This window comes from Lagenorhynchus albirostris, chromosome 5 (assembly GCF_949774975.1).
Source record: "Lagenorhynchus albirostris chromosome 5, mLagAlb1.1, whole genome shotgun sequence".
In the NCBI taxonomy this organism is placed as follows: Eukaryota; Metazoa; Chordata; class Mammalia; order Artiodactyla; family Delphinidae; genus Lagenorhynchus; species Lagenorhynchus albirostris.
In genome coordinates, this window is record NC_083099.1 from 16,537,449 (window position 1) to 16,562,752 (window position 25,304).

The 25,304-nt window shown below is 45.7% G+C and overlaps 1 protein-coding gene across 1 annotated transcript in view; it reads left to right on the forward strand.

Annotated features, from left to right (window-relative positions):
* CLRN1 (clarin 1) overlaps positions 1–19,797 on the forward strand; it is a 39,043-nt gene extending 19,246 nt beyond the window's left edge. The window contains exons 2-3 of the mRNA XM_060149131.1: positions 4,628–4,807; positions 19,532–19,797. Coding sequence (XP_060005114.1) covers positions 4,628–4,807; positions 19,532–19,797 — 446 coding nt within the window. The remainder of the gene's footprint in view (positions 1–4,627; positions 4,808–19,531) is intronic.
* Positions 19,798–25,304: the final 5,507 nt, after the last annotated feature.

A 25,304-nucleotide genomic window follows, 5' to 3' on the forward strand; every position in this document is an offset into this window, starting at 1 on the left:
AATTTTAAGAGACTTCATAAGAATTAATATGCTCCACATGAAATTTATTTTAGCTTCTGGCTTTTCTTTCCAGGAGGCAAATCAGTGCAGTTTCTTCTGCCTTTGTTTCAATTCGGTAACAAACCTCAATTTTCAGAGGGGCTTCACCTAGCTGCCCCATCACACACAGAGGTGGCTACATTTTCTACAAGTCGGGAGATGGAAGGAAGCAAGGTTTTTGATAACTGCTAGTCAAAACCAAGTCAACAGCTACCCAAGTGTAAGAATAACAGGTTGGATTGATTGAGCTATCTCAGCAGTTGGAATCTCTGGAGGGCTGGTGATCATAGACCAGCTGCTTCGCTCTGCGCCCCCAGAGCACAGGGTAGCATGGACCAGTAGAATCACTGACAGCCGAGGCTCAGCCCCTGTGCGCTTCCACACCCCGTGTGCCTCTGCACCCTCTTCCAAACAAAGCAGAGGCATTTTCTTGTTTTATATTTATCCATCCATCCATCCATCCATCCATCTATCCATCCATCTGATTTCTAATTGATAAGGACTTTTCAAAACACAATCACAACACCTTTAACATAACCAACAAAATCAATAATAGTTATGTAATATCATCTAAAACTCAGTCCATGTTCAATTTTCCTTGGTTATCTCAAAATGTCTTTCATAAAGTTTTGTTCAGATCCCAAATAATACCTATATGTTGCATTTGGTTAGTACATCTCCTAAGTGTCTTTTAATCTAGAACAGTCGTGGGAATTTTTTGTCTTCATTTATCCTTTTGTTTTTTTAAAGTATTCGTGTATTTATTGAATAGATAATGCTTGCAGAGTGGTAAAAAAATTTTTCCAAACTGTACTAAAAGGTACATAATGAAATATCCCTCAGTCTCCTCCCCCAGAAGCAGTGTTACCAGTTTCATGTGTAATCCTCTAGAAATAGTCTCTACCTAGACAAGCATGCCTGTCCCCAGGCTGTAGCCTGGTAGATAAGAGTGAGGACATGAGTTCAAGTCTGTACTCTGCCACTTACTAAGTAAAAATCTTAAGCACATCGCCTCTGAGCCCCAGTTTTTTCCTCTGGTAAATAGAACTAATAATAGTACCTATCTCATGGCATTGCTGAGAGAATTAAATCAGATAAGTTAAGTACCTAAATAATTACTTGTTATTATATACATTCTCCTTTGGCTTTTACCCAAATGATAGAATGAGGCATTTTTCTTTGTTTGATGTGTTTTTTTCATCTAACATCGCATTTTGATGATAATTCCATACCTGTTCTTAAAGATTTGCTTCATTGTTTGAAATCATTGACTTAATTCTACTGTATGGATGCCATACTGATAGACACGTAAGTTATTTCCAACCTTTTGTTTTTACCAAAAAAAATGCTGCCATGAATACCCTTGTAATATTTTATTGGATTCATATGCAAAATATCCATAGGATAAACTCCTGGAAGTAAAATTGCTGAGCTAAAGGATATGTGCATTTTAATTCTTTATAGGTAGCGCCCAACTGCCCCAAAGGAAGCTGTACCAATTTACACTCCCAAGAAAAGTGCACAAGGATCTCCATGTCCCTACACCTTAGCTCACACAGCATATCACTAAACGTTTTAATCTTTGTAAATATGATTTGTGGAAAATGGTATCTCATAGATTTAGTGTGCATTTCTCTTATGGGAAGGTAAAAGAAATATAGCGCAAGTAAACCTCAGTAGTCAAATGACCGGCAGGGCACAAACAAATGACCTTGTCGGTACCCGTGGAGAGGATGTTCCCTATCTGATAGCGCTAAGCATGTTTTATGCACGTCTGTAGGTAGTTAATTATATCTAGCAGTGGTGAAGGGTTTGTTCTGAACCCTTCAACCGGGTTGCAACTCCTTCACCTGGTTGCTTTCTGACACGTGGTCAGGAGCACAGCGTTGTGGCCTTAGGACATGTATTTGCACAGCCGACCACTTCCTCCTTGAAACATTTTCTTCCCTTGGCTTCCTGCTGTCCAATCCATGGATTTGCTCCTAACTCACAAGCTCTCTTTCTCTCCTGGGCCCTTCTCTCCTCTAGCTACAGCTTCTCCACAGGTGATAGCCATTCCCTTGGCTTTAAATACGGGCTCCAGAACCAGGGTGAGGCCACGGAGGCACCTAGGTCATAAAAGTTAAGGAGACATTTACTCTTGGGCTTGTGCAAGGGCAGGCTTGGCCCCAGAGCGTGACTGTCTCCTTAAGTTTCCCTATTTGCCCTAGGTACCTTGCTTTCCTCGCCCTAGTTTCACCCCCTTAAATACCTCCACCCTCTCCCTGGACCTGCAGACAAATCCTACTTGTCGTCTCTACTTGGATATCCGAAACACAGCTCCAACTTAAAATACCTAAAACAGAACTCTTGCATCACTTCCCCCTCCCCTGGCCAAACCTGCTCCTTCTACTTATCTGTCTCAATAGCATCACCATTTATTCAGTTACTCTAGTAGGAGTTATCCTTGATTTCTTTCTTTCAACAAGTTCTATCTTCCATCTCAACATCTGACAAGCTCTCACCACTTCTACGGCTACACCTTAGGCCAGGCCTCCATCTCTTATCACTGTAAATACCTGCCACCTCCCCACCTCCACCCCCAGTATCCCCGCTTCCACCCTTGGCCTCTCCCTCCCCCTCCCCTCCCCTCCCCTCCCCTCCCCTCCCCTCCCCTCCCCTCCCCTCCCCTCCCCCCTCTCCATCCCCTCCCCCTCCCCTCTCCCCCTTCCCCCTCCCTTGTGTACTCATTACTCAGCAGGCAGAGCGATCTTTTCACATCCTGAAGTAGATTAGGTCACTCTCCTACTTAAAACCCTCTAGTGGGAACTAAGAGATACGGGAACATATGTGTATGTATGACTGATTCACTTTGTTATAAAGCAGAAACTAACACACCATTGTAAAGCAATTATACTCCAATAAAGATGTTAAAAAAAAAAACCTCTAGTGGCTTCCAAATGAATTCAGCCTAAACAGACCAGGATCTAGCAGGAGCCGAGAATCTGATCCCACCTCATTCACCAGGAACCGCGGCCGGGGTCGGCACACCGCTGCCTCAGCTGCGTTCCCCTTCCCCGAAACGCTCTGCCCCAGACCTTTATACAGGCACCTCCTTCTCAACATTCAGGTGTCAGCTCAGGTGTCACCTTCCTGACCACCCCCATCCACTCATCCAGTCACTCAAAACCCCATCACCCTGTTTTCTTTCTCCACAGCATTATCACAGTCTGAAAGTGTCTTGTTATCAGTGGGTAACAGCCGCTCAAAACTCAGGGGCTTGAAACAGAAATTTACCAGTTCGGCCGGGCAGCTCTTGATTGGGACTTTCCCTGTTGCCGTTAAACAGCAGCTGGGGTTGAAGTCATCTGGAGGCTTTCCTGGGCTGGATGTCTAAGGTTCTTCCCTCCCTTGTCTGGTGCCCCGGTGCTCCCCTGGGTGGCCTCCTTTTCCAGCAGAGAACTGGACTTCCTGCATGGCAGCTCAAGTCTCCAAGAGAAAAGAAGTGGAAATGGTTGGTCCTCTTATAAGCCAGGCCTGAAAGTGGCACCATGTATTTCTGCTGCCGTATTCAAATGGTCAAAGCAGTCATAAGCCAGCCCAGGTTCAAGGGGACTGAGGAATAAATTCTACCTCTTAAAGCAGAAGTGACATGTTTGTAAAAGGAGGAAAGGAATTGATGGTGGCCTTCTTTGGCAATCAACTATCACATTCATTTGTTTACCTGTTATTTGTCTATCAACTCCCATTAGGTTATATAAACTCCATAAGACAACAGGGACCTTGTCTATCTTATTTTATGGCTCTATTTCCAGCACCTAGAACAATGTTGGGCACACAGTAGGTGCTCAATAAATAAAGTCTGGGAAACTAAAATGGACTAAACTAAACTTCTCCAGTTTGGTTTTTCCAGATTCACTGACGCTAAGCATGCTGACGACTCACCAGATAAGAGAAATCCTACATTTATAAAGTATTTCATCTCTTCTGCAAACAAGAAAAACTTGCCCTGAACGCAAAATCTAGAAATAGATTTGGCATGTTTTCTAAATGGAAAATATTTCTTGTATCACCAGAATTTATTTTCCCACAGCTTGTGCTACATCAAAATATTGAAGTTGACTGAAAATACCCCATTCTTTAATCTTGGTGTGGACAGGAAACAATTTTTGTTTTTGTATCAAAGGAAATATAGAAACCTCCTGACGTCTGAACTCCCCCAGTTCTGAAAATGTCATTACAAGTTAAGATAGACCTTTTTTTTTAAAGACTAATGAGAAATGTCATTAAAAGTTTGGTCATCAAAATGTATAGATTTTGATTATAAAGCCAGCACTTGTTTATTTAAGTAATTACATATGAGCGAGGGCAAAAAAAAAAAAAATTCCCTCAAATCTCCCCCTTTGGTAGTTTTTACTGGTGAGTTCTATAAAATAATCTCATGTTTAAACCTTTTTGTAAATCACTTGTAAATTAGTAAGTGAGAATGTATTCCTCTGAAGGATTTTAGTGATTTTTGAAGTTAAAAAAAAGAAGGATTTCATTTTTTAAAATTACACTTGCAGATGACTGCTGATGAAATTTCCTCTAATCTTTGTTTTATCTTCAGTTTTCCCAGATTTGCTCAAAGCCATCCCAGTGAGTATCCACGTCAATGTCATTCTTTTCTCCACGATCCTCATCGTTTTAACCCTGGTGGGGACGGCCTTCTTCATGTACAATGCTTTCGGCAAGCCCTTTGAAACCCTGCATGGTCCACTGGGGTTGTATCTCTTGAGCTTCATTTCCGGTGAGTACAGAATCCTATCTCTGAAGACAAATGCGCTTTTCAATGTGCAAAAGACAGAGCTACCCAAATGTAAAGTGACAGTACATACACGTGGATGTCCACGGTGGCACTATCTATGAGAGCAAAGAGTGGCGATAACTATACTTATCCAACAATAGGGAATTCAATAAATTCATTCTGGTGATGTATTTGACTAGATGGCATTGAACTATATTTTTGAAGATGAAATCAAAAGGACAAGTGCTTGTATCAAAAAGTTAAGTGAAAAAAGCCGTATATAAGATTTTATAAACATGAACCTAATTTGATTTTATATATAAATAGAGAATATATACATATATTGTATATAGACTCTCCATATATATAGCCTCCATATATAGATACATAAATACACACACGTATATATACATAAATACACACACATATATATATATATACATAAATACACACACATATATATATATACACACGCACACATAGAGAGAGAGAGAGAGAAAGAGAATGTATTCTGTTGGTAGTAGTTATCTCTGAGCAGTAAAATTATGGGTGATTTTCATTTTTTCTCATACTTTTTACTATTTCCAAACATTCAGTAATGTGCATTTATTTATTCCTAATCAGAAGAATAAATAAAAGCCATGAAAAAAGAGTAAAGAGCCAGTGTTCCACCCACACATGAGTTGCCATATTCAGGCCTATAGGGTCTTCGTGTAGCCTACGTAGGTGTATCTGGGCAAGGAGAAAACTCTAAACCGCAAAATTAGTTCATTCATGAACACGTCCTACTCAGTAACTAGGGCTGATGGGAAACAATATAAAACCCAGTCAGTGCCACAGGGTGCTTAGGATATATTTACAAGAAAGAGAAAGAGATGAGAAAGTCGAAAGTGTCTACATAACTCACATGCACCATCCTTCAGTGGGAGGTCTCTGATTTCACCCCACTCCAAACTTGCAAACAAGACTCAATGCTTTGTCATAGCCCCAGGAAGCAAGTCATTGTATTAGTGATTTCATGGAGAGATGAGAGAGAATATAACTCACACCAGCAAACAGTGTATTGGAGATCCATACCAGACTCTCTGCTTCTCTGCAGCTACCCTTTGGCTGCCAGCCCCCAGCCCCCAGCCCCCAGGCCACCAGGCCCCTTCCCTCTCTTGACACCACTCCCTTCTCCCTGCACAATTCAACTCCAGCCACAAACTCTCAGAGCTCCCTCTCTATCAAACAAAGCCTTGTAGTTAACGGGTGCTCCCTTGTCTTAGAAAGCATTATATGAGCCTCTATGCATGATCACTTGAGCACCCTTTGTTACCAACCTGGGTTCTTGGGCTCCTTAATCAATAGAAATTGGTAAAATGCGGAATTCAGGCAAGGCTTTACTGGGACTTGTGCTGAAGCACAAGGGAGTAACACCAAGTAACAGGTGCCCTAGCTTGCTCGCTGAGGTGGGGGGAGCCGGTTCCTTAAATGGGGTGAGGGTGGGAGCAGATCGGTGGGTCAGGCTGGAGGGGTGACAGGTGGTCTTCTCACCCCCTTGGTGGTGCTGTGTGAAGGGATCCTGAGCAGTACCCCGCTTTTGCTCCCCGCAACTCAGAAGTGGCAACTGCGCTCTGACCTTTTTGTATCTTATTGTTCATAATTTGCCCCACGTGCACATGCGTGCAGTGATTTTTAGTCCCTTTTAGTTTCTTTGTATTCTTTTGCTCGAGGAGACAAAGGGGCCCAGGTCTCAGCCTGTCTCAACCTCTTGGGGTCTTCCACCATCTACATCTTGCTATTCAAATTATTTACCCAACCAAAATAGTTCTCTCTCTAGCGGAGGTTCTGCTAATATTTTCTCCATATTTTTCACAAGCAAATAATACAGTTTCAATTGTGCAGAAATGATTACCCTATGACGGCAGTGTCTAAGTCCTTCTCATCTTTGGATCGCTAGGGAAAGTACCCAGCATGGGCCTCTGCACACAGTAAACGATTCAATACGTATTCACTGACTTGCGAAAGCAAGCCCAGAAGGAGATGTTAAGCCGGTCACTTAAACAGCACAGAATGCGAATGGGATGGAATTAGCAGAGTAGACCTGCAGAGGCGGTGGGACAAAATCCAAAGAGATGGAACAGAATAATGTAAAGGAAGGCCAAGAGCTTTGCAATCAGGGCAGAGGAGCTAGAACGCAAATACAGGGTACACACAGACAGACAGAGGTAGCAGTTCAATCTCAAGGGAAGGTCAGGTTAGAAGTGGGTATTGGGATTACTTCACCCCACCCACGACAGCAAACCAAACTGGAGCATCTGGGTGGTGTGCCGTTTTAGTGAAGGCCCTTGAAGCAACCAGGGACCAACTAGACAACAGGATACACACTATTTTAACAGAGGGAATATAATGTTCAGGAGTGGTTCTTCAAGTGGAGTCCCCAGACCAGCAGCACCTGCATCACCTGGGATCTGGATAGAAAAGCAAATTCTCCAGCTTCTCCCCAGACCGCCTGAATCAGAAACTCTCGAGTAGGGCCCAGCCATCTGTGTTTCACCAAGCCCTCCAGGTAATTCTGATGCAAGTTCAGGTTTGAGAACCAGGGCTATAGGGAGTTGATTAAATAGACGTTGGAGGACTGAAAAACAAGGAGACGCTGAGGTAACTCAGAGATGGCCATGTCACAAAGCAGTGGCCAGCCCTAGGGTTAGGGAACCCAGGGAAGCGTTTAGTGTTACCAGAACCTAGAGGCTTAAGGAGAGGCCTCGGGGCACTGGGTCTCAGACCTCTGAGAAGATGGCACTGTCATGTGACAGCAGCCGGCAGCTCTGGCAATGTGGAAAGGGCTTGGGAACTCCTCAGCTGAGGCCCAGAGAAGTGCTACCTCATGGCAAGGCCAGCCAGACCTTCCTCCCCTGCCCTGGTATCCTCCCTGTTGGTAGGACTGGGGCAGGTGACAAGGCAGAGCCAGAGTGGGGGGAGTCTGCACCCAGCATCACAAAGCACAGAAAAGAAGAGCTGGTTTGATGCCAAGACACCACCGCTTATTAAGTGGCACAGCCATTTCACACTCTGGCTTCTGGATGAAACTGAGAACAGCCCATTTGGAAGACAAATTATTTGACCGTTCTAAGGGACGACCAAACTAACGGTATTTGAAAAGCAGGATGACTCAGAGAATGCAGACTTTAATCCAAGTCCCAGATCTTATCTCGGCTTTTGGCCAAGTCTAGTGCAGAGAAAACCTGAGCACAGAAATATATGCGGGAACACAGGCCCTGGGCTCACACTGTACTGTATTTATCCTTGAACTTGTTGCAGAAGCAGGTGCTCAATAAAGGTCTGTGGACGAGGGAAGGAAGAGAGAGGGAGAAAGGAAAGAAGGAGCCAGCTCCAGATCTGCGTCTCACAGAGGATAAAGGCCTAGTGTTTCCAGATTATCTGTTTCTTTTAAAAATTCTTTTTTTTTTTTTGCAGTACGCGGGCCTCTCACTGCTGTGGCCTCTCCCATTGCGGAGCACAGGCTCCAGATGCGCAGGCTCAGCAGCCATGGCTCACGGGCCCAGCCGCTCCGCGGCATGTGGGATCTTCCCGAACCGGGGCACGAACCCATGTCCCCCGCATCGGCAGGTGGACTCTCAACCACTGCGCCACCAGGGAAGCCCTAACATTCTTATTTTTAAAATAAGAATTCTTATTTTTAAAAACCAGAATTTTCAACAATTTTTAAAAAACTGTGCCTGACAACGAAACATGTTTGAAGGTCAGATGGACTGACAGTTTGTGACCTCTAGAGGTAACAGGTCACTCTTGAATCATAGACTAACTACTTCATTCCCTTTGATCTACATATAGTACCCGTAAGCCCCTGGAGGCTTGGAAAAGTTTATCGAAAGTTGTAATATTCACAGAGACCCCAGCTTTAAACCCCACTCGTGGAAAGGTGGGGATTTCACGGCCCTTATCACAAACACTTGGAATGTGAGGCAATGAATCACACACTCAGAGGCCAGAGCCTGTATTGGGGGGGGGGTCCCTTAATGCCCGTGGGAGTCACACTTCACTAGAGACCTCCTTCCCCTGGGGCAGCTCTCTTCTGCTGAGTTTCCTCCCCCGTTTCTCTACCCTGGCGGCCTCCCTCATAGCCAGCAGAGAAAAACTCCTTCCTCTCTTTTCTTCTTCTCCTCCTACTCAGCCCTGGGTTCCCCAAGATGCCACCTTTCCTTGTGCTGATGTCACACCAGGGCTCTTTCTTCAGCTGTCTACCTCCCTGCTGCATGGGACCCCCAGGCTTGGCATCCTCCTTGGGGAGGAAGAGAAGGGAAAGGAGCTCTTCCGGCTTGTCTGTCTGGGACCTTGCATGCTGCCTAGAGTAACAACGCTGTGGGCATTTCCTTGAGTTCCCTGATGCACTGCAAGCCAGACCTCAGGGGGAGAAAAGGAAAAAGGGTGCCAACTTCTGGATGAGGTCAGCAACGGTTTGTCACCACAGCCTGCTTGTCCTTGCAGCCCAATATCCTGTGGCCCTCCTGGACCAGAAAAGTGCCTCTTCCACTTCTCACGGCCTTCAGTCTGGTTCACATTCCTCAGCCTTCTTCATGTAACTTTTCTTCCCACTATCATTGTTCCATGAAACCCACCCAAGTCAGTTAATTTGCTCTTTCTCATCTTGTCAATCATAACCCAGGCCTGAGAAGTCTTTCCCTGAGTTAGGATTTTAGTAATATCTTAATGATCTCCCATGGTTCATTTTGGACAGTGATTCTCTTCCCGGACCACGCATTAGAATCACCAGAAGTAAGTTCCAAAAATACTGATGCTGGTCCCACATCACAAATTGGAGTCTCTGGGGGTGGAGCCTGGGCACTGGTCTTTTTTCTCTTTTTTTTTAAGGTTTCGTAGGTAATAATTCTAATGTGTGACCAGTGTCAAGAACCACTGATACAGGTGCACTCGTTTCATTTATTCAACAAACGCTGACTGAGTGCCACCACATAGCAGCCATTATGAGAGGTACTGGTGTTACCACAACCCATCAGGCACACAGTCCTGCCTTCGTGGAGGCTAAAATCTAGTGGGAGAGTCAACAGAAGTTTACACAGGGAATTAAAGATCACAATAATGGTGATGAACAGGCTGTCATGATAGAGAATGAAGGGAAGGGAAGATCGGGTCTTGATATGGTGGTCGGCAAAGGCTACTCCAGGTAGCTGAGTTCTAAAGATACAAAAGAGCTAAGGATCCTCAGAGAACTTCCCAAGGAGAGGAAAAAACACACATGAGGATGCTAGGGAAAGAGGCCAGTTTGTTGTAGGCACTGAAAGAAGGCCCATGTGGCTAGAGAACAGGCAGTGAGGGGAAAATGGCCAAAAAAAAAAAAAATTAGATCAGTTGACGTCAGTTAATGTCAGACCTCAAAAGCCACGGCAAGTCTTTCAGAATGGATTCTAATTGCAATGAGACACTTCTGAAAGTCCTTAAGAAGCTGTCTGATAGCTGATTTACCTTTTAATTTTTTATAAATTTATTTATTTTTGGCTGCATTGGGTCTTCATTACTGTGCGTGGGCTTTCTCTAGTTGCGGCGAACGGGGTCTACTCTTCGTTGTGGTGCACGGGCTTCTCATTGCTGTGGCTTCTCTTGTTGTGGAGCACGGGCTCTAGGTGCGTGGGTTTCAGTACTTGTGGCATGTGGGCTCAGTAGTTGTGGCTCTTGGGCTCTAGAGCTCAAGCTCAGTAGTTATGGCACATGGGCTTCGTAACTCCCTGGCATGTGGGATCTTCCCGGACCAGGGCTCGAACCCGTGTCCCCTGCATTGGCAGGCGGATTCTTAACCACTGCACCGCCAGGGAAGTCCAACTGATTTCCCTTTTAAGAAATGTCTGGTGAAAGACTAGGCTGTTGCATTGGAGATGGAGAGAGATGAATGTATTCTAAGAGCATTTTGAAAGTAGATCCAAAATGTTTTGTAGGTAGCTTAAGCAATTAGTAGACCGTGGTGGCATTAACCCAGCTGAATAAGACAGGGGAGGAACAGGCTTAGAGTTTAGGGCAAAAAAGACGTGGGGAGAGGAGCTTAGCATTAGAAATCAAGTGTTCCATTTAGGGCATGTCAAGTTTGAGATCCTATGAGATGTTCAAGAGGACATTTCAAGTAGACAGTCAGATATATGAGTCTGGAGCTCAGAGAAGAGGTCTAGACAAAAAACATAAATTTAAGAGTTGTCAGGATATAGATATCACTCAAAGCAATGAACATGGGTGAGATCATCTAGGAAGAGAATGTAGATAGAGAAAAATTGGCCCAGGACCAATTCCTGAATAACACCATCAGTTAATTTTGGGGTTGAGAAGAAAGAGGAGAAGGAGGCAGCAAAGGACACTGACTAGGTGTGTCTGGAGAGGATGAAGGAAAATCAGGAGACGTGGTGTCCCAGAGGCTACAAGAGGGGGATGGTTCTAGAGTACAGGCCAACAATAGAAAACAAATTTATGGTTACCAAAGGGGGAAGGGGGTGGGGAAGGGATAAATTAGGAGTCTGGGATTAGCAGATACTGACAACTAGATATAAAACAGATAAACAGGGCTTCTCTGGTGGCGCAGTGGTTGAGAGTCCGCCTGCCGATGCAGGGGACTCGGATTTGTGCCCCGGTCCGGGAAGATCCCACATGCCGCAGAGCGGCTGGGCCCGTGAGCCATGGCCACTGAGCCTGCGCGTCCAGAGCCTGTGCTCCGCAACGGGAGAGGCCACAACATTGAGAGGCCCGCGTACCACAAAAACAAACAAACAAACAAACAAACAGCAAGGCCTACTGTAGAGCACAGGGAACCATAGTCAGTATCCTGTAATAAACCATAATGGAAAAGAATATGAAAAAATATATATACATACATACATACATACATATATATATATATAACTGAATCATTTTGCTGTACACCAGACACTAACATGACATTGTAAATCAACTCTACTCCAATTAAATGTTAAAAAAGAAAAAAGAGTACAGATCAACAATGAAGTATGGGAAAGGGAGGCCACCTGCGAGAGTCAATGAGAGGGAGGGAAGGGTGGCAGGGGAAGGCAGAATGGGGAAAACAGGGTGAAAAACACTTTCCTCAAGGTTTATAACACAGTAGGAGAGAGAGAAGCCCTCAAATTAAGAAGGTGGAGAAAGAGCAGGTGCCCAAATAGGAGGAGCTGAGTATAGCAGCAGCTAGACCCATAGTTTCACGCTGGAGCACTGATATATGCCTTTTACACTTTCCATTCGAGAAAGGTTCCCAATTGATGATAGAGAGTCTACCCCACATATGCATGTAAGAGAGCAGGTTACGTGGAAGACTCGCCATGGATCCTTAGTGGGACATCCTAGACAGTTCAGGGAATATTCCCTGAGGATGCTATGAAATGTATCAGTTCAGGCCTTTTAGAGGCGATGGAAACCACCGAAATGTGGACTTATTGCAAAGCGTATTTATTATGCCTTGTCTTACATGTAGCATCATGTTTGAGTTACACCAAGCAAGGCAAACAAAGAAAACAACGGCCTTTCTTTAAAAAGGGGATACTCCTAATGTGGACATAATTAATTACGAAAATTACAGCCGTGGCATGGAACATACATAAGCCCAGTCATACGTAAAGCAAGAAGACAGGAAAATAAAGAGCAGCACAGGGATAGAAGGGTGCTTCACGTCATACATCAGTTTCAGTATTAATCACACCCTGGCCTCTGTAATAAGTCTAGGGCATATTATTCTGCAACTGTTAGTGAAAAACCATCTGCAACTTAGTTCCACTTCAGTCCTTATGGAGGAGCTGTTGTTCAGAGTCTGAGAAAGATCCAGGGACACCTGGGCATTAAAGCCACAGAGCCTGAGGAAGGATAGGATTGGTGGTAGGAAAAGTCAGCAACAAAAAGACTGGTTTCTCAGCATAAACATTGGAAGGAGGCCACAGAAGGAAGAGAGGTAATATTAGCCAGCCCGTGATGGTCAATGGACAAGGAATTTTGTTTTGAGATACGGGGCAGCATCTGAAGGGGCAGAACCGTAGTGACGGGATTGCATTCAGGTCATTCATGGCAAGGACGCGACAGAAGGACTGTTTAACTCACTTTGCACGGGGCCCGGCCGTGCATGAGCTGGTGCAAGGAGATGCTCAATCTTGTCCTGTCACAACTGCAAAGAGACTCCTGTCCTGTTCAGAACATGCCCAAGTGTCTCCCCTCTGTTTCATTTAGAGTCACAACCCAAGTCCTTGCTACGACCACCAAAGTAGCACTTGCTGTGCCCACCCTAGAAACCCGCACACATACCTCACCTCTTACTCCCCTCCGCCTGGTTCTCTTCTTCTCTCTGCTCAAATCCCCTGGTTCCCTTTGCACTCTCTGTTCCCTCAGCTTGAAATGCTCTTCCCCTCCAATACCTACCTTCTCACCCCTGACTTCTTCAAGAGGCACTAAAGTGTCATCTTCCCCAGGCCATCCCTCTTCCCTGCTTTATTTTATTCTCCTTAGTACACATCACACTCTGATAAACTACAGAATGGAGTTACTTATGTTGTTATAGCCTCTCTCTCCACTCTCTCTACCACTGAGAGCTCCATGAAGATAGGGATTTTTGTCTGCTTCATTCAGTGCTGTATCCCCAGTGCCCAGAATAGTTCAGTCAGCATCCAATAAGTATTTGTTGGTAAATGAATAAAACAGAAGCAGCTCTACATATTTTCTAGTAACACATGACAATCTCCTTTTCTGAAAATCAGTTCAAATGAGAAAAAGATCTTTGCATGAATCACTCTTCTCACTAACATGACATCTGTAAAACTTAAGTTAGATATGGGCTCTTCAACTCTCCGTTACAGAAGACATTATATCACAGAAGAAGGGGAAAAGCTGAACCCAGCTGGTGTTATAACTTCCTCCTCACCTGCTCTTTGGAAATACATGACCAAATTGCTCTCCATTATGACCTCAAAATCTACTCTTAGATATTAGCTTGCTTTACTAGTCTAGATGGTAGCCATTGGTCTCTAAAGCAGTTTGGAATTGGAGCAGCTTCCATTTGGGGAAGAAATCATTGCTGGAGATCTCACCAATAATAACTGACTTTCTAGTGAGATTACATAATTTCACAGAAAATTAGCACTTACACCTGAAGTGGCTTTTTCAACCCCATGTATCGTCTCTCAAGACTCCTTAAAGAAGGAAATCTTCAACTTATCATTCTGTGGAGGAAATGGAATGCCTCTAACAGTTGTCATTGTAGGGGAGAAAAAGTTTTCACTCTTCCCTTCCAGGTTCTTTGGCTGCCTCGTAATTAAATTGACATAAGACAGGTTAACAGGAGAAGAACAAATTTCGTTTCATATACAGGAGCTCATAAAATATGAGACTCAAAGAATTGACCCAAGCAGGCCGCGTTTATACCTTTCAGACAAAGAAACAATAAATTTGTGAAAAACTGACCAAAGTAGTTTGGGCTTGGGGTAGTAAATTAGTGAAGAAGTAGCAAGGTTTGTTTATACAGCCATCTCGGCCCTGAATTCCTTATCTCTGGTGTTAAGGATGCCTTCTACCCTCCAGGTGCAGGGAGGGTACGCTTCATATGGGAAATTTATTTCCTGATTTCAGGGAGACAGAGGAAGGTCAGAGTGTCCTTCTTGCACTAGTTGTTTCTTAAGTAACTTTAATTCAAAATAATCAATCTGTTGAAGTGGTATATTTGGGAGGGGCAAATCTTGCTTCCACTCATCAGCTCTAAGAGAGTTTAAAGATGACATGTTAGCTTTCTGGAAATCTTGGCCATTACTTTAAATGGAATAGAAATTCTAATTTATTATTTCCCAGATGCAATCTTAGTGATAATAGGAGAAAGTTTCAGAGGTGTTTTTCACCTTTGAGAACACATGTCTACTGAAACCCATGGTACCCTAGACTCCCATGGACCCTGGCAGGATCTTCCCACCCATAAAGTATAGTCACTCTCAGGGGTCAACGAGGGATAAAGAAGCAGCTTTCTTGTTGGCTGTGAGCTTCATTCCCTATATTGTAAGGGACTGTGGGGGAGAGGTGACCGATTCTGTAGTCTCAGCTGCCAGAGGAGAGCCCTGAGTGTGTAGTGTCTAGTACATGACACATGTTTGTTAATTGACTGATAATTCATGGTGTGACAGCCCTATAACTCAGCTCTCCTATTCAGTCAGAAATTAACTCAGTAATCAAAGTCATTAAAAGGAGAAGGGAAAAAAAAAAAAACACTACGGTACCAGCCAGATGGTGGGGAAATCAAACACATGAAAGGAAAATGGCTCGTCTTTGAGTAAGACACCCGGCAGCAAAACCTCGTATGCCTGGTTATATTCCAAATTCTAGCTTGAGCAAGGCTTGTCAGGTTTCCCTAAATTTGGTGTCAACTTTAACCTTTCTTATGAGCTGCAGCAGTGTTGGTCAGATAGACAGACAAGGGGGAAATCTGTCCAAATGGCCCCAGCTGAGTTTGGGCTCTTGGGGGACATGGGTAACTGGGAGGAAGCATGCAGGCTTGATCCTAACCCGTGGGCAAGAGCACGAATAAAAGCCCACATACCACGTGTCTCATCATTTAAAAGTTATAAGCTAATAGACTATTCAGTGAAACATGTTTATCCTTCACCCTTGACACACGTCTCTCTAGGACCTGGACCTGGAGGCCAGATTCGGATTTAGACTTCTTGAGCCCTGGGAATTCTGCAGCTGATGTGGTGATGAGAGGAGGGCCGAGCCCTGTCTATTCGTCTCTCTTCCCGTGGCTGGTTCCATCCACGCTGTAAAGGGCCTCGAGCATAAGTGTGTGAACACTCCACCGCGTATCCGAGCTCTGACCATGCCCCCCAAACAGCCGTTCCTTGGCCACCCTCAGGCCTACAGCAGAAGCCACAAAATCCACCCCTGTGTAAATGGACCCAGGGAAGATGCTCGCGCCAGCCCAGGAAGTGTGCTCAGGGCTGTTTGTGGAGGAAATTCCTGGGTCCCAGGGGTACCATCTGGCATGGGGTCAGGGACTCCAGATGGCCCCATCCCACTGACATCAAGCATTCCTCACCCCGTGGGGAGGGGTGTCAACAGGAGAGAGAGCAGGACCCTCTAAATGTGGGACCCATAGCAGGAGCCCCCTTGCTGGAAGCGAAGGGCCAGACCGGAAAACGTGCTGAGCCCTGTTCCCACCACCACTCACATCCCTTACACACCTCTCTTCATGTCCCCAGCGGCCAGGCCACAAACAGAAACTCTTTCTGGGTATCTTTTTTTTGTTTTTTTTTGCGGTACGCGGGCCTCTCACTGTTGTGGCCTCTCCCGTGGCGGAGCACAGGCTCTGGATGCGCAGGCTCAGTGGCCATGGCTCACGGGCCTAGCCGCTCTGCGGCATGTGGGATCTTCCCGGACCGGGGCACGAACCCGCATCCCCTGCATCGGCAGGCGGACTCTCAACCACTGCGCCACCAGGGAAGCCCCTTCTTGGGTATCTTTTGGTCCATAATCCATAAATAGGTATTGGTGGTCCCACATTTCATTTAGAGCCAGGGACAGAGAGAGGCAAAAATATCCTAAATTCACACTGAGTTGTTTCCCTCCGCGTGTCCTAGCGTCACTGAGGGGTTGGCAGAGACTCAGGCTGGCTTTCCATGCTCTGACTCTGAAATGACCCAGTTGACCTCACGGACAACCCCAGACTCCAAGAGCAGAATCTCAGACCGTCCTCTTAACAACTATATCATGTTTGGGGAGCTTGCATGCTTGAAGTATTAGCTCCAGTGAAGGGCTATGGGTCTTAGATACCCAAGCAACTTTTACTTTAAGAATTTGAAATGCAGTCTCAGTGTGATGCTTTCTCCTTAACAAAGCAGTACCTTTAAAATATTTAACAACTTGAAAAAGAAAACCGAGCTTGAATTTTCCTTTCAAGCACCAGGGAAATACAGTGTTTCGCTTCTGTCTGAAATTCACCATCTCCTCACACAAAGAGGTTCTCATGGTAAAAGCAATGGCATTTTCTCCACAATTTTCAAATAAAAGATAAAGAGAAAACAGCATCTCAGCCTTTTTGTTGGATCTAACAATAAAGGAATAATACAGTATTGCCAGGGGAGAGCTCTGGTTTTAAGCTCAGAATACAAAAATAGGCTGACAATTTTTACAAAGGAATATTCTCCAAGGCTGGTGGGAAGTGACGTTTCAAGAAAATTATATCACTTAATTACTTGGGGATGTATGATGGTGGCGGGAGCCGGTCCCAGGTGAAATTCTCACAGAAGAAATAGAATTTCACCTTTCCTCCTCACCCCCAAACCAACCCCACCCCCATCTTACCAACCCAAACCCAGCCTTCGGAAAAGGAATGGGAACATCATTTGCATGGTAGCACCTCATGTCTGGAGCGTTCTCCCCACACGGCCCAACCTCCCTTTGCTAACTTTTCCTACAACTACTTCCAAAGGACCTTCTAGGATGCTGCCCACCTACTCAGTAATAGCTACCTGCACCTCCCTTACTATGACACCCACTGCTATTGGTTTACAACTGTTTTATCTGAGTTCCCTGCCCGATTATACTCTCTGTTACAGCAGAAACCATCTGCATTTTCTTTAATGTTGAAATCTCCACCACTATTCCCATGCTTGGCCCGTAATAAGTCTCATGGAATAAATGAATGAGTGAATTAATGAATGGGAACTTAAGCCACTATGTTGCTGCTCCCAGGGCATTTGAATTAACTGTAATTGAAGGCAAAAGCACTTACCCCTCCTCAAGGAGTCATAAACCTAATGGGAGAGCATGTGGAGGAACGAGGCGCTATAGTATCAGTACGTTCTCTGGCATGGCCTATCTGATGGATTCAGGGTTTTTTTTTTTGGCGTGTGGTGGAACGAAGACTTGCAAGATGAAAAAATACATAAAAACCAGAGGAACAGCTACCAGTTAGTGAGCACTTCTATGTGCCAATTCTAATACCAAATGTTAATCTTGAATCATCTTTATTGTCCACATTTTATAGACAAGGAAGTGGAGGCTTGGAGGTTAAAATTGACGACTTTCACATAGCTACTGGCGGAATCCGGGTTTGAACCCAAATTGGTTTGACCAAAGTCTGAAAACCATCTCAGCAAGTTTCCTGTTAACTAGCACCCCACTGTGATGGCCTAGGATGCAGATGTAGCTGTGGGAGCCCTGGGAGCCCCGGCTCTCCTCGATGCCCCTGACTCTGCCCCTCTTGCCACCTGCTTCTGCCCCCGTGCCATCCACCCATCTGGGGGGCTCTCATTCTCCATCCTCACGGGAGAGGGACTATTAGAGTTTCCAGGCACCACTCAATATGACGTGTTCCTGTCCTGCAGAGATCTCATCCAGGCCACAGCCACACCACTTAAGATTAGAGTAGGTTACCAATGAGTGATAAATAAGGGGAAAATAATAATAATAATAATAATAGGGCTTCCCTGGTGGCGCAGTGGTTAAGAATCCGCTAGCCAATGCAGGGGACACGGGTTCGAGCCCTGGCCGGGAAGATCCCACATGCCGCGGAGCAACCCAGCCCGTGCGCCACAACTACTGAGCCTGAGGTCTAGAGCCCACAAGCCACAACTACTGAGCCCACGTGCCACAACTACTGAAGCCCGCACACCTGGACCCTGTGCTCCGCAACAAGAGAAGCCACCGCATTGAGAAGCCCATGCACCACAACGAAGAGTAGCCCCCGCTCGCCCAACTAGAGAAAGCCCGCGTGCAGCAACGAAGACCCAACACAGCCAAAAATAAATTAATTAATTAAATAATAATGGATTAAAAAAATCATGTTTATTATTCTCTCACACAAAAATCTAGAGGTTAAAGTCCACTGAAGACACTGTTGGCTCCCGATGTCTGATATCCAAAATTCCTCCCTTCCTGTTTTTCCATAATATATGGCTTCCATTTCTAAGGCCACCTTGTCCAAAACGTTTGCTGGTGCTCCAGCCATTGCATCCATATTTCAGCTACAGGAAGGAGGACAGGGGAAAGAGAGTGCAGGCCCCTAATACTGCACACTTCAAGGAAACTTTCTGGCCCCTACATCCCAGCCCCCCTCAACCAATGTAGCCCTCATTCAAGTCAGCCACATGCCCAGGTAAAAATCCTGAGTTCTATTACAAACAAGGAGAACAGATACTCTCCGCCTTGACACCTTAGCCATGGCTGCCTTTGCTCAGGTACACATCTGGGCAGCTGTGGCCAGGTGGGAGCCCAAGGAGGGGGAGAAGCCATGTAAGCCTTCTGAAGGAAACCCTCGGCCCTTTCACAGGGGGCTGGATGGCTGCCATTTATTCTGCATGACCTGTGAAGTACAGAGAAATCGTTCTTTGGAAGCCACAACATAGCAGTGGCTGCTTTATAGCCCGATTCCACCACTGTGCTTTTAAGGTGCCCAGCAATTCAGCCTTCTCCTTACGCGAAGTGGAACGTCTCCCGGTCTCTGTAAGATTGGCTTGATCTTACCCACACCACCCCCGAAAGTCTTCTCACGCAGAACCATAACCCGGGCACTACCAGCCATTGGTTGGAGAACCAGGCTCGGGATTAAAAATCTGAAATATATTTTTGCAGAAGAATGCACATGAGGATAACGGGAAAAGGCTTTCTTTAGTTTGCACACAAACCCTCTTTCCTGTCCCTTACAATCAGGAAATATTTGTCCCAACATGCTGTTTGTTCTTTCTCTTGCAGGCTCCTGCGGCTGTCTTGTCATGATACTGTTTGCCTCTGAAGTGAAAATCCACCGCCTCTCAGAAAAAATTGCAAATTACAAAGAAGGGACTTATGCCTACAAAACACAAAGTGAAAAATACACCACGTCGTTCTGGGTGGTTTTCATTTGCTTTTTTGTTCACTTTTTGAATGGGCTTCTAATACGATTTGCTGGATTTCAGTTCCCTTTTGCAAAATCTAAAGACACAGAGACAACTAACGTAGCTGCAGATCTAATGTACTGAAGGGCAAACATGGTTAATTTTGTCCAACCTTTTAGATGCACAAATTAAAGTACCAAACCCTCTGTGATAATGTTTACAAACTACGTACTAAGGATACAGGCCAGGAAGTAAGGGGAGCAGAAAGAAGGCTTTGGAAGGTTGTTTAACCTGGTGGGAAATTGCTTCGCCCGGGTAGTCAAGACAGTTGACTAGAATGGACAAATTGTTACTCCGTATCCACACCACAGTGCAAAATGCCTGCTCCATCAGGTAGGAATTGGAAGGCATGGGGAATATATTTTAATACAAACAAATACTATTTCTGATATATCTACACATTTGTTGCCACAGGTACCAGAAAATAGAATTGGAATCATTTTCCTAAAATGATAGTGCATTAAATGAGCATTGATAAAGTGTATCAATGCACTTTTTAAAAGTCATTTAAAGCACACTCTTACTATCCATGCCTATTGGTCAAAATGTATAAACTTCTAAGAGGAAAAAAGAAGAAACACAGTACTTTCAACAGACGTAATTGCTGGGACCACTGAGAAATCGTGAAAAATGATTCTTCCTAATAAACTTGATGCAAAATGACTCATTGGGGCTGTTGCTTCTAAGTTTTTAGTGTTTTCAAGCACTAATTCCCAATTATGAAATTATATTACATTCTGGGATTACAGCGATATCACTGTCATCTTGGGTTTTGGTCTGTCACAAAAGCATGACTCAAGCCAATTTTTTTTTTTCCTGAATTACCCATGAAATTGATCTGCCGCTAACCAAAGGCCACAAGTGAGCCTAGAACTGACCGTTCCTCTATCCTCCACCTGCTGCCCTCGAGAAAGCGCTCAGGAAGAGGCAGAGAATGACAGAGAACACACCGCCAGGCCCCTCACCACAGCTGCTCGGTACTCAGCCGCCATACAAGAGGTTTTGAAAGTGCTGGTTTTAAAAAATACTTTTTTCTCTTTGGGAACAATTTACAAGAAAAAAACAACTGTCTGTCTACCTGAGAAATAACTTGCTCTGATGGTGACCTGCAACCCACAGGCTGACATCAGAACACTCCCTTCGTTTCCAGATGTTAGTCTCTCTACCTTCATTCAGGAAATATATCTGGAGAATTTCTAGAAGACTACAAGTCAGTCTAGTGATGAAGAGGATGCTTATTTCAGTAACGGGCTAGTGGAGCCTAGTTCTGGAAGTCTTCACGAAAGAGTTAAATACAGAAGCATCTCGTGGTCCCGTCTGCTTCTTCAGAGCAGCTCCTCTACGAGTGAGCAGGAAAGCACAAGGAACTTCACTGCCAAGCGTAACTGGCCTGAGGCCCTGGAAGTCCCCAGAGCCCCACTGGATCCCTCTCTCTCTTCTCAGAGTTTTGAAAAACTTCTAACACGAAGCTTTCTTCTTTAGAAAACAACTCCCTGGTTGTTCTCTGTTCTGTAAACAGAGATAACTCAGAGTGGCAACTGAAACCTCAGTGACAACCTAATAGGCAAACTAACAATCTTCCTGATGGGAAGTAGAGGAGGACTGCTGACCCCCGCAAACTGGGTGGAACACAGAAATACAAGAAGATGCAACCTGGACCCTCAGAGGACAGCACTTAAGCTGTCCCCTTCTCTTCTCTCAGATGAAACGTTTGTGACACATGGCCTGAGAGTAACACTTCCAAGAGGGATATGGCCAGGACGTTCTCTGTGGGGATCAGAGGCCCCGGGAAAACAATCATCGCACTGTGTCCGACCTCCCACCCCAGGTGGCAGCCACTGTCTCACATTCCCTCTGGGACTCGGGGCTGCCTGCTGGCTGCAGGGCGGCAAACACAACACCACGGTTGGGGGCTCCTTTCCCGGTGTCCGTACACACCCTCAGCCCCCAGAACATCAGTGCTTATTATGCTGTGGGAGAGAACGGTAAGAAGCTGTGAAAGCTGGGTCCTTTGGGGCAGAGCTGGCAGTGGACACGGAACAGGAGGGTACCTTCCCTCTGTGCTCACTTTACAGTTTACACGTCTTGTGCTCTGGAGGTCCCGTCTACTCCTTCAGAGCAGCTGCCCTCATGTCACTTGACAAGCATTCATTATTGATCACTTTGGCTGGTGACTCACACAGCACACAACCCCGGGGCAATGCCTCTCCCCTCTGGAGGCCCATTTGCAGGGAGAGAGGTGAGATGGGGAGGTCCGCCGGTCTCAGCTCTGGTGGAGGGAGGAGGGGTCCACACTGGCGGCAGCGCCAGGATGAACCAGCTAGGAGGACTACACTAGCCTGCCATTACAGTGGGTATTGTCCCAGTCACGTACCTAATGGAAACCCAAACAACTGGCCAGGGAGAGGCTGGGGAGCAGAGAGCTTAACCTCTCTCAATTTTCCTCAACCTTTCCCCTTCCAACAAGACCCAGTATAAGTAAAAAGGGTGATGGTTTAGAGAAATGCTGCTTCAAGAGCAGTCCCAAGCCATCAGCCCTGTTTTTCTAACTGCCTTGCTGCCCCTGACCCCTTCTATTTAGATGTTAGGAGCCTGTGCTATTTGGGTGCTCGGGGTGTGATCTGGTGGTCCGCCCATTCTCAACCCCCTTCATCATGGCTCATGGCAGTCGTTCATGGCTCAGGGCAGATGTCTGCTTCAGCAGATAAGCCCCCTCCTCCAAGTGACAAGGGACAGAGCAGTGCTGGTCAATTTAGAGAAGAGGTACCTGTTCCTTGAAGCTAAAGGACAGAGAGAAAAGCTGGGCAGGCCTGGGGCCCTGGCTTCCAGGAGAAAATTCCCACTCAGGAAAACACCCTCTCGCTGATAAAAATGCAAACTCAATAAACTTACACTTTGATTTACAGACTCTGTGATTCCCCCGTACCCCCTTAGATAACCAGACACCCCTGCCGTGTCATGCCCAGAGCTGGGACTCACTGGCCTGTTTGGAAAGTCCAAAGGAGCCCAAGGCCAACTGGATGACCCTGTCAGAAACCTCCAGAAAGTGTCCCCTGTGGGTCCTACAGGACAGTATCACACAATGGTGGTAGAGACCCTGGGGAATAGCTATGGTGCTCTGAAAGCCACCCAACAATTAAAAGGCACACAGTATTGTAAATCAACTACACTTCAATAATTTTTTAAAAGACACATGTCTTAAAAGGTAATATCTCTTTACTAGAGTCTTGGTTGGAGGGACTTCGACTCACTCGCAAGGAACAGGATGAGTCGCAAGCTGGGTGTCCCTCCCTTGGCACAAGTTCTCTTCTCCCTGTGGGCCAGCAATCCAATCCTGGAGGAGGGGGAGAGTCTCAGGGGCTCCTGATATAGCCTCTGTTCCCTCTCTCCTCCAGTCTGGTTTGTAAGGGGGAGCACAGAGAAGGTGTCTGGACCCTCAAGCAATTCAAGCCCTTGCCCCAACAGAGACACACAGTCTCAGGGCACACAAGCCGCTCGCCCTGTCGTTACAGCCTCCTCAGGTTCCAGTTTGTCACGGACTTTACCTAGTGCAAAAAAGGGTATCACATCTAATTCACAGGTATGCATTCTAAGATGCCGCAGCTCACTAATTGCACTTAACTTGCCATCCTTTCATTTAGCCAAGGAAAAGGAAGAGTATGGCCTTCACGTGGGGAAGGACCATGTTTGATGCACATTCCTGCCAGACACCCCAGGAGAAGCTGGTGTAGACACTCATCTGCTCCCACAGAGGTGCTCCCTTCACTCTGATCTTTGGTTGTCACCCCCTCCCCACTGGCCCTCTGTGGCAGACACTGCTATGCACTCCCCACCCCATTCCTCTTAGGAACACAGTTAAGGCACGTTTCCCAGCTCCTTTGCATCTGGGGCCATGGGAGTGAGTCTGGATTGATGGGATACAGGCTCAAGTGACCCAGGCCATTTTTGGGGCTGGTCCTGAAGACCCTCCCGTGCGATGCTCCAGCTCTGCCTTCCCCTGGCACTGCAGGCTTGGAGGTCATGGGATCCAAGTGGCGAGGCTACAAAGCAGAGGCAGTCTTCGTGACCTGCCCTGGAGCGTGACAAGAGTGGTAAATAAACTTTCTGTAGAGCAGCTGAGTTTGGGTGGTTGTTACTACTTAGCCTCGCCAACAAAGCCCTGCTCTCCAGGAAAGTTCTGCTTCGTGACAATGAGAGGCTCTTTAAGTCCCTTGAGATACAGCCTGAGGCCAGGTACACCCTCTACCACCACCACTGAGTGGCTCCCTATGCCATCGTCCTCCGCAAAGCCATGGCCCTCTGGCCACATTACTCATCACGCCCCACCCCCGAAATGAAGACCAGAGAGTGAATTTTCTGCATAAATATCTAACGAGTAAATAAAATACTTTTGCTTTTTCTGGTATCCTTCAGGATTCTTTCCAAAGGACAACGAATAAATCCCTTTTCATTCATTCAGAAAGGTTTTATCTTGCACCTACAGTGGATCTAGCTGCGGGTAAGGCATTGAAGATGGGGGGAGGAAATGTAGAGTCAGAAAAACATTCTTTCTTGATCTGTGGTTGAGAGCAGAGAAGAATATCTGTCGATACCCTTATTTCCTTCTTAAAGCTTCAATTTATTATTAAAGACAGAGCTTTAAAATTTGTGCAGTAAAAACACCTAATCAGATGCGATTCCTTAACTACATAAATCCCCCCCCAAATCAATAATTATCCTAGAGTTTCATTTTTCACAAAATATTGTAAGAACTGTGAAATTAATTAAATAATGCCAAGGAAGGTTTTTTAATGTATCTGAAAGAGCCAGGAGGGAGGGGGGAGGCTTCCATCACTGCCCAGGTTTGGGCTGTCACCTGGGTCGTGCCTAGGCAGGCAGCCATTTTCCCTTCCACAGTACCACTTGCCCTTACTTCCCCCTCCTGAGGGGTCAGGGCATTTGGAGGAGGTGTTTTTCCACAGTTCTGGGTCAGACGAGCCCTGAGTGAAGCCTCGGGGCCCTGAGCAGAGTCCTTCCTGCAAGGACACTGATGGGAAACTCTCTCCCTGCTGTCAGCTGAGGCTTCACCTGGACGGCAATGAGGGTGACACCCAGGCACTGCCTTCATTTCCCCAACATTCTCTGGTGCTGGAAAAAGATGGTACTTAGTCTAGCAGAGATTCTAGGTTTAATCTAGGTGGACCTCTCCCCCTCCTGCCCATCCCCAGCCCTAGGAATTTTCTAGCTGGTTTGGAGACAAAAGCAAACTTTTTCTTCAAGAATGTATCTGACTCTGTTTCACACCTAAATTAGCGACTACTGAACTTAACATCAGTTTTTAAGTCCACCATCGTCACCCCCTTCTCCCCAAAGCTTATGTGTAGCTACCTGGACTGGGCAGAGGTAACTGGAATACAGGTGAAGAAGTGAAACTGACATAGGAGAGCAGAAAAGCAAATAGAACCAGTGAAATATTTCACCCTCCACCCAACACACACACATTAACATGAAACTGGCAACAAGGACCTACTGTATAGCACTGGAAACTATCCTCAATATTTTGTAATAACCTACAAGGGAAAGGAATTTTAAAAAGAATACATATATATATA